The 10,201-nt window shown below is 35.4% G+C and overlaps 1 protein-coding gene across 3 annotated transcripts in view; it reads right to left on the bottom strand.

The window, feature by feature from the left end:
• Positions 1-10,201, bottom strand: part of TTI2 (TELO2 interacting protein 2) — a 70,904-nt gene that overhangs the window by 30,265 nt on the left and 30,438 nt on the right. For all 3 annotated transcript variants that reach the window (XM_053718043.1, XM_053718042.1, XM_053718041.1), the window contains exon 4: positions 7,607-7,797. In XM_053718043.1, coding sequence (XP_053574018.1) covers positions 7,607-7,797 — 191 coding nt within the window. The remainder of the gene's footprint in view (positions 1-7,606; positions 7,798-10,201) is intronic.

Genomic DNA, 10,201 nt, shown 5'->3' on the forward strand with positions numbered 1-10,201 from the left:
AAAAGAGTAAACACAGTTGATTGATAATAAATGGCTTCAGCCAAACACTAAACAATGAGTGAAAGAAAAGTTTTTGTGTTATCATTCATATTTTCTGAAAAATGGCCAAGAAATCATAAATTCTGCCAGGGTATGTAAACCTATATGAGCAAAAAATAAATATATATATATAAATATATATAAAAAACACATATATACACATTGTAACTACTGACCAACCTGCCTATATCAAATACCATATGCTACAATATTTTCCTTCTAGGATTTTTGCATTATATTATTATGAATATTAAGTAATATAGTTAAATATTTCAGATAAAACCTTGATCATTTATCATGTTAGAAAGTTGCAGTTACAAACAATGTAATGGCTAAAACCAGGATAGAAACAACCTATAACCTAAAACACATCTACACATTTGTGGAACTCGGACAATTAATTAAATGTTCACTAAATTATAGACAAGCAAAATATTTAAAAATAAAGTCATCATTATGTGTAAAACACAGCCAAATTCTGAAGCATTAGGTACATAAATAGGTAGTACATAATACAACAGATGTAGTTAATGAACAAAATTTATGTTTATTCAATAAATGAATGTATTTCATGTCCACTAGCTATCACATGTCGTATAGGAGGAGGCAAAACACCCCACATAAAAGAGCTTTATTCCCTCCCACTTTCCCATTATTCCTTAAGTCTTACATATGGCCAAGAGAAAGGAGAAAGTAGGAACGGAAAAGTGAAAACTGGTACTGCTATTTCGTCAGCAAGGGGTACTGGGTTTTTGAATAGTCCTCAGCTGAGAAGGAGCATTCTGATTTAACAGTACTCCTGGAAGGTACAGTGTACCTAGACAGGTCGATCTTTAGGGATGTCCAATATCAGCTCATTACCTGTGAAGGGTTCTCTTCTTCCCTTTGCATGCAATAGCGGTTATCTGGTGGAATAATGACAGCCAACAGCCATGAAATTACAGTGTGAATGTACCATTTTAAAAAGGTAGGAGGCAGTTTCATAGAACCGTCTTAGGGATACCACTGCTGGGTAGCAAAACTGAGTGACCCTGTCTAGCATGATACATAGACTCAGCAAATATATTAAAAAGTTGAGTAGAGGACACTCCAACACTTCCTTAAGTAGCAAACATATATGAGAAGGAGTTAAATTGTCAGTAGATAGCTCCTCTAAAGGATCATTGTTTTGTTCTAAGACTTTAGATACACCAGTTTGCTCCATAATCATTTAGAATAGAAAGGACAAGTGAGTATCTAAAATAAGATAGCAGCACAGAAATACAGTATAAGAGGCACAGAAAGGATTAGCCCCCCTAAGGGAGCACATATATTTGCACAATGTATGACCAGATTACAAGTGGCACACTTTTTCGCTCGCAAGCAAACTGTGGTCAAAGTAAAATTTTAACGCGTGTTTTACAAGTTGAAAGTGAAAAGTTAGTGCACTAACTGAAAGTCTGATGCGTGCTAACTTCAGAACTTTAGATATCATGACTTCAATGGGGATCCCTGCTTAAAAAACAAAATAGAAAAAAATTGTATTGCTCTTGCGCTAACCCAACCCTGCATTAGACCAACTGCGCTAAACCTGAAGGTAGTCATAAATATTTTACATTCTAATATTATTCATATAGAAGAAAATATTATTTATTTCTATATATATCTAATGAGAGAGAGAGAGAGAGAGAGAGAGAGAGAGAGAGAGAGAGAGAGAGAGTGTGAGTAAGAGAAAAAGAGACAAATACAAAAAAAAAACATTTTCTTCTAAGTGAAGAACATAAGAATGTAAAATATTTCTATTCAAATCACAGTAAAACAAATTTTAACATTAAACTTGATTCAAAATGTTTTTTTTATGTTTCAGGGTATTTGACTGAAATGGGCTAAAAATATAAATATATATATATATATATATATATATATATATATATATATACACACACACACACAAAACAACATTTTAAATTAGGGGGAGATAAAAGGCGAGTTTAAAATCCTCCACGCACAAAATATAGAAAAATAACTCATTGTGTAGTTCATTAACAAATCTAGACAGGCCCAGAGGCTTGTTTTCCCACAGAAAACCTCTGAATTACATTGTTTCCAATGCAGCAACGGATTCTGGGTAAGATATGCAAATTAAGTACACAATGACACATCTTTTTACTTCAGTCTGCTTTCCAGCAGGTTCCCTTTACGCCAAAGTATCGCTGTTCACACAGCTTATAAAAACTTAGCTAGGGTTAGTACAGTAATTCATAACCATCCCAGGACAGACTGTTTCATGGTTTTTGCCACTCATCAGCTGGGAAAAGGTTAGAATCACTGCTGGGTGAAGTTGATTCCAGGCAGAATACAACAACATTTTAAATTAGGGGGAGATAAAAGGCGAGTTTAAAATCCTCCACTACGCACAAAATATAGAAAATAACTCATTGTGTAGTTCATTAACAAATCTAAACAGGCCCAGAGGCTTGTTTTCCCACAGAAAACCTCTGAATTACATTGTTTCCAATGCAGCAAAGGATTCTGGGTAAGATATGCAAATATATATATATTCCTGTGAGGCCACGCTGGGGCAATCAGGATTACAAATTATTGCTGGCAGGACCAAGGAACTACTAGAGCATCCACTACTTCTGCCTGAGGATCCCTGGACTTCATAAAGTACCTGGGAAGTTTGTTGTTCAAACAAGAGGCCATCAGCTCTATTCCTGGTAGGCCCCATCGATCCACAGTCAGATCGAACCCATCCTGTTGTAGAGACCACTCTCCTGGATGTAGAGACTGACGACTGAGAAAGTCTTACTCCCAATTGTTTACTCCTGGGATGTGACCCACAATTATTAGGCAAGAATGGACTTCTGCCCAAGAGAGAATTCAAGACACTTCTGTCATAGCCAGGGAATTGTGAGTTACCCCTTAAAGATTGACATAAGCTACTGCTATAACATTGTCTGTCTGGAAACAAAGAAAAGACTCCTTTTTCAACAGAGGCCAAGCCTGAAGGGCCCTGAAAAGTGCACAGAATTCTAAAATATTGATTGGTAACCTCACCTCTCGAGGTTCCCAAATCCCTTGGGCAGTTAGAGCCCCCCAAACAGCTCCCCAACCTGAAATACTTACATCTGTGTTGATCATAGACCAGGTAGATGAGCAAAAGAAGCCCCCTGAATAATAGATTGATGATTTAGCCACCAAGTTAGACACAGGTGTGTATTGGAATCTAAAAATATTGTTTGAGATATCTGGGTATAATCCCTGCACCATTGACGTAGCATACAAAGCTGAAGAGGTCTCATGTGAAAATGAGCAAATGGAATTGCATCGGTAGTTGCCATCATACACAGAGCTACTGAAGGGAATGGGAGAGACTGAAGGTTCACACAAGCTGATATCAATTTTATTTGTCTCTGTTCTGTTAGGGAAAGAGTCATGGACACTAAATCTATTTGCAAGCCTACAAAGGTAACCTTTGTCTGAGGAGTGAAGGAACTCTTTGGTAAATTGATCCTTCAACCATGTCTTCAAAGAAACAAAAATAGTTTTTTTATGTGAAATTCTGCTAAAGGAAAAGACTGAGCTATTACCAAAATATCGTCCAGGTAAGGAAACACTACAATACCCTGAGCTCTGATTACAGACAAAAGGGAACCCAGGACTTTGGTAAATATTCTTGGAGCTGTAGCTAGACCAAATGGAAGAGCAACAAACTGACAATGCTTTTCCAGAAAAGCGAACCTCTGAAACTGGTAATGTTCTGAGTGAATTGAGATGGGAAGGTAAGCATCCTTTGAATCTATTGTGAACATAAAGTGAAAAAAAGGCTGTATAGTCCTGATAGTTTCCATCTTGAAAGATTGTATTCTTATGAATTTGTTTAGTTTTCAGAACCAAAATTGGTCAGAAAGTTTTTATACTTTGGAATAATAAAGAGTTTTGAATAAAATCCCATCCCTTGTTCCTGTAAAGGAGCTGGAACAATTACTCATATATCTTCCAGATCTGAGACAGACTGAAGAAAAGCTAGAGCTTTGTTTGTATTCTTTTAAATATGGGAGAGAAAAAAAACCTTCCTCTAGGAGGTCTTATTCTTAAACCAATTCAATATCCCTGAGAAACAATATTCTGAACCCAGGGATCTGGGACAGATTGAAATCAAGCCTCCTGAAAGAGCAATACTGGATTGGGGGCCGTACCTTCATGTGGTTTTGGAGGCTGGAAAAGATTTATTATTCTGTTTGGATTTGTTCCTATTTGCAATAGGTCTCCAGGCTGAACTAGAGGAGCTGTGTTTAGCTGAGGAGTTAGTTTTCTGTTCTTTATTCTGAAGAAAGGAACAAAAATGATTAGGAGCTTTACATTTTCCTTTTGACTTCTAGTATTGAGGAGGTAAAGCTCCTTTACCTCCAGCAATAGTAGAAAAAATAGAATCCAAGTCAAACACAAATAATTACTTTCCTTGAGAGGAAAGAGAAAGTAATCTAGATTTAGACATATCAGCATTCCAGGATTTTAGCCACAGGGCCCTCCTGGTAAGAATAGCTAAGGACATGCTATTGACATTGATTTCCATAATGACAAATACTGCATCACACGTAAAATTATTTGCATTTTGGAGTAAACTCAATAGATTACAACTTTCAGGGTCATTAGAAAACTGCTGTGCAAGACTGGCTAACCAGTAAGTAGAAGCAGTGGCTACGTCAGCAATAGATATAGTTGGCCTGAGTATATATCCAGTATGTAAAAAGGCCCTTCTTAAAAAAGATTCTAATTTTCTGTCTAAAGGGACTTTAAAAGAAGTGCAGTCTTCTAAAGGAATAGTAGTATGTATAGCTAGAGTGGAAATGGCCCCATCTACTTTGGAAATGGTTTTCCATAATTCTAGATTAGCAGCAGGTAAAGGATATAGCTTTTAAAATTTGTAGAAGGATTAAAAGGCACACATGGTTTAGACTATTCCTTAGCAATCATGGCAGAGACAGCATCAGGTATAGGGAAAATCTTAGGGAAATGAATATACTGAATTTAAATGATTACAAGGTTTATCGTCAGAAAGTTTAGGTTCTTTAACCCCTAAAATAACCAAGACCTCTTTTAAAATAGAACGATTGTGTTCAACTTTAAACAAAAAGGAGGAATTTATCAGGTTCTACATCAGATGAGGGAGCCTCACTCTCAGAAGAAATCTCACCGTCTGAAGATACTAAAGTATCCTATAGATCAGAACATACATTACTTGTATAAAGTAAAAATTTAACTGACCTTTGTCGCTTGTTTGAAGGCGGTGGGGCCGTCAATGTCTTTGTGATAGCGATAGCAATAAAGTATTTAATTGCTGGAGGTACTCCATCTGCATCTTCCTATAATGAATAGAGAGTAGGTGCATTATCACTCATAGACTGATTGATCAGTATGCGATAATAAAATCTAGTGCTCATAAACAAAGCTTTGAGTGCATATATAAAAAATATAAAACATACTTATCCATAGACACTCGTCCACTATCAATCAAGTAGCAGACAGTCAAACCAGTACTGAAACATATCAGCAAAGTTAATGGAATAGGAGTATAATGTTGATCTGTAAAGGGAGGCCGAAGTCGAGTCCCTGTGACCAAATTTACAGAGGGCCTATGAATGATTTCCCATGAGACAAAAACCATTGTGTAACAAATCATACCCCAAATACATCTCTCTGACAAGCACTGTATTCTGAGGGGAACCAGGCTTCAATATAGACTAAAAAAAACCTTTCACTGAAGATATCATGCACATCATCATGCTTCAATCACCTCCAACAGAGGCAAAGTAAAAACTAAGGTATGTGTAAGGTGGGAAAGTTTTATAGGGCTCTTGGGGGTTGGGAAACGTTGCCTCCTCCTAGTGGTAGGAATGTATATCCCATATGTAACGGATTGTGAACTCTCGTCATCTATACGAAAGAAAATAACTAGCATCGCTAACAGAAAATAGAAAACATTTTAAAAGAAAAAGTACAAAATAATAATTGCACAAAAAAATGAATTTTAGTGTATAATATCACTAAAAAAAAGTCCTTAAATAACCTGAAATCTCCATATTAAACATCTAGACTGTAATACATAATAAAGTCTAGTGTAAAAGTCTGTATTAAAATGTCTGCAATAAAATGTGACCCCAAGGATATAATGTAACATAACAAATGTACCTGCTAACAGCCTGTGGGCTATGTGAGTGCATAATGTGTTAAAACTTACCTCAGATGCACCCACTCCACTGTAGTTACCAGCTTCAGAAATTACTTTCTAGTATTGAGCCCATCCAGTGCTGAGCACATTACAGCAGAGGATTTAAAGGAATAGTCTAGTCAAAATTAAACTTTCATGATTCAGATAGAGAATGCAATTTTAAACAACTTTCTAATTTACTCCTATTATCAAATTTTCTTTGTTCTCCTGGTATCTATATTTGAAAAAGCAAGAATGTAAGCATAGGAGCCGGACCATTTTTGGCTCAGCACCTGGGTAGCACTTTCTGATTTGGTGTCTAAATATAGCCACCAATCAGCAAGCGCTATCCAGGTGCTGAACCAAAAATGGGCCTGCACCTATGCTTACATTCAAATAAAGATACCAAGAAAACAAAGAAAAATTGACAATGGGAGTAAATTAGAAACTTGTTTAAAATTGCATGCTCTGAATCCTGAAAGTTTAATTTTGACTAGACTATACCTTTAAGTGTGGAGTATATCGACGACCCAACAGAAGGAGGCTAAGGAACCGGTCCCTGCGACAACTGTTGCAAGCTTGTGACTTAAACCTCACTGGGAATAATTATGTCACTGTCCAATACTCCAATCTCCCCTCTATCTCTCAGTAGCAGTTCTCTGAGGGGGGAAATGGGCCTCAAATCGGTCTGAGGACCCCACTCAACAAAGAATCTGGAGCACAAAAATTCTTCACCTTCCTCCTGTGATGCAAAGATATGACTGGTATAACAGAGAGGTGGGAGGGATTAAGAGCTCATGGAGTTTTGGGAATCTTGGCCTCCTCCTAGTGGCCAGGAGTTGAATCACAGGAAAAATGGCTTGTGGATTCTCACCACCTTATGAAAGAAAGAACATGTATTTATTTATACAGCATTTAATACTACTGAACTTTAGATATCAAAGGTAGATAGAGAATACAATTTAAACAACTTTCCAAATTACTTTTATTTAATTTGTTTCCTTCTCTTGTTATCGTTTGCTGAAAGGTTTAACTAGGAAAGCCCAAAAGCAGCAAAGAACCTAGGTTCTAGCTGCTGATTAGTTGCTGCATATATATACCGATTATCATTGGCTCACCCATGTGTTCAGTCAGCAACCAGTAGTGCATTGCTGCTCATTCAACAAAGCATACCAAGAGAATGAAGAACAATTGATAATAGGAGTAAATTAGAAATTTGCTTAAAATTGCATGAGCTATCTGAATCATGAAAGAAAAAAATTTGGGTTTAATACCCCTTTAATTGAAACAAAAAGCAACTATGTACATCTAAAAAAAAAAATCAACTACATTTTGAACCTCTCACAGCTTTATCAATTCTAAATATATACTAACCTTTCCACCAATACTGGAAGGTAGCGAGCATATAGCCTACGTAGGACAATCTTGTGCTCCATCTCCATGTGAATAAGGACTAGCTGCAGGATTTCATCAGAAGGATTATCTGCCTCCTTTTTGTACCGTCCAATGGTAGAAGGGGATTTTTGTAGAACAGGGAAAAGGTCCAACAAACATGGAAAGACAACCTAATGAATGGAGAGGACAAAGAGTGAAAGGAACTTCTGCAACTCCAGAACAAATATTCAAGTTATTACTTAGGCACAATACATTTTTAACTTATATAAGTAAAATGACAAAATATAAGTTTATTGTACATTATTTTGAAAATAACCTTGCAAAGCCTCATTGCAATAACAACTGGTACAATAAATGTTATAACAATAATACACAGCATACCTTTTATAGATACTTTTCTACAATGACCACTCAATGTATTCACTATATCCTTTACATTTGGTATAGATAATTTTCAAATAAATAAATTTCATATTGCAAATTATTCTGTCTTTTCTGCATCACACATAGTGTAAAAAGACAAATTTCCACTAAGCCAAGCATAAGATCCTAACTATATACCTTCTTATCTCTAAACAGACGCTTTGGCAGTTTTTATAAAACAACTGCAAATACTTTCTATATTGTACTTTGTCTAATCCAAGTATAGGAGAGTCACAGCTAGTGTTATATTACCTGTTATTAGGAAATAGGTTCGATAATTGTAATATCACACTGGCTGCATTATTCTTCTATAACACATTTTATTAACTATTCATTTGTTGATATTATTTTATTTCTGTTGATTGCATGGGCACATAGACTGCTTTATTATTGGTTCATAATTATCAATAAATTGCATTTTTACCTATCATTTATATCCGGCACTGTCTTGTCCTAATTACAAAAAACAATCTAAGTTGTGCTTTGGCAAAAGTAGGTTATACCAGCCAAACTAGTCTGTTCACCAAACCAGACAAAAGGACAGTCAGAAAAATACATATGTTCAAGAGCGTTGTTTAGCAATAAGCTAAAACCTACAACCACAAAAACTATCATGTATCATTGATACACTTTGTTTTTATTGTAACTTTTTCTATGCAATTAAATGATACATGATACATTTACGCGATTGTAGGATTCAAGATGTTGCTAAACAATGCACCTATTTTGTTATGTTTATTTTAACTAAAATATGGAATTTACGGTAAGTTATTTAATTTTCTTTTTTTGGCTTTATACTTAAGAAAATAATAAATGAGGGAAATTCTGGTTTTAAAGTAATCTTTACAGAATAAATATAAATACATGTGTATTAAAGGGACACTGAACCCACATTTTTTCTTTCATGATTCAGATAGAGCATGGAATTTTAAGCAACTTTCTAATTTGCTCCTATTAGCAATTTTTCTTTGTTCTCTTGGTATCTTTATTTTAAAAGCAGGAATGTAAATCTTAGCAGCCAGCCCATTTTAGGTTCAGCACCATGGATAACGCTTGCTTATCGGAAGTTTTATATTTTTCCACCAATAAGTAAGCATAACCCAGGTACTCAACCAAAAATGGGCAGGCTCCTATGCATCACATTCCTGCCTTTTAAATACCAAGAGAACAAAGAAAAAATTATAATAGTAGTAAATTAGAAAGTTGCTTAAAATTGCATGCTCTATCTGAATCATGAAAGAAAAAAAAAAATGGGTTTAGTGTCCCTTTAAATACATACAAGCACACATGCTCAGTATTCAAGATAAAAGTCTTACCAAGCTTTTTTTGTGTGTGTAATAAGAACAAGTAGTTAGAAAAAATAGTTATGTTGAGGCATGTTGCTTAACAGCATCTTTAAACTTACAATAGCGGAAACTTATGTTATCATCTAATTGCATTAAAAAAAAATGTTATAATAAAAACAAATTGTATTAATCCACATAACACATAACCAGAATTGTTAAAAATAGGACTCTTGTATAGTCTAATATCATAGTCCGCATTCAAAATATTGAAAACGCTTTCTTGGTGGTGGGAATTAAATGATACATGATATTTTTTGGGATTGTACGTTATAAACATTGCACCTGAACATATTTATGTTTTCGAACTACTTGTTCTAATTACACACACAAACAGCTTGGTAAGACATTTATCTTTACTACTGAACATGTATGCATATATGTATTTAATACACATGAATTTAGGTGTCATCTGCATTTCAATGATATTGAAATATGTGGGACTTTATTAAGTAACCCAATGATGACGTATAGATTGAGAAGACAAGGGGACCAAGGACAAGCCTTGTGGTACCCTAAAGGAAAGTAGGAGAGGGGCAGAGGATGCACCAGAAAAGGTTACACTAAAAGGTACAGTTAAACAGGTAGTAGGAGAACCAATGTCGAAGGATTGGAGGGTTTGGAGCAAAAGAGTTTGGTCAACAGTATCAAAGGCTGCTGACAGATTAAGAAGGATTAAGAGAGAGAAAGGGCCTATAGATTTTTCTTTAAGTAGGTCATTAGTAACCTTGATGTTTGCCGTCTCTGTGGGGTGTTGTGGGCGAATGAGATAAACGTGTATATATTAGCTTTTCAAAAAGTTTTGAGT

Source organism: Bombina bombina, chromosome 6 (genome assembly GCF_027579735.1).
Source record: "Bombina bombina isolate aBomBom1 chromosome 6, aBomBom1.pri, whole genome shotgun sequence".
NCBI lineage: Eukaryota > Metazoa > Chordata > Amphibia > Anura > Bombinatoridae > Bombina > Bombina bombina.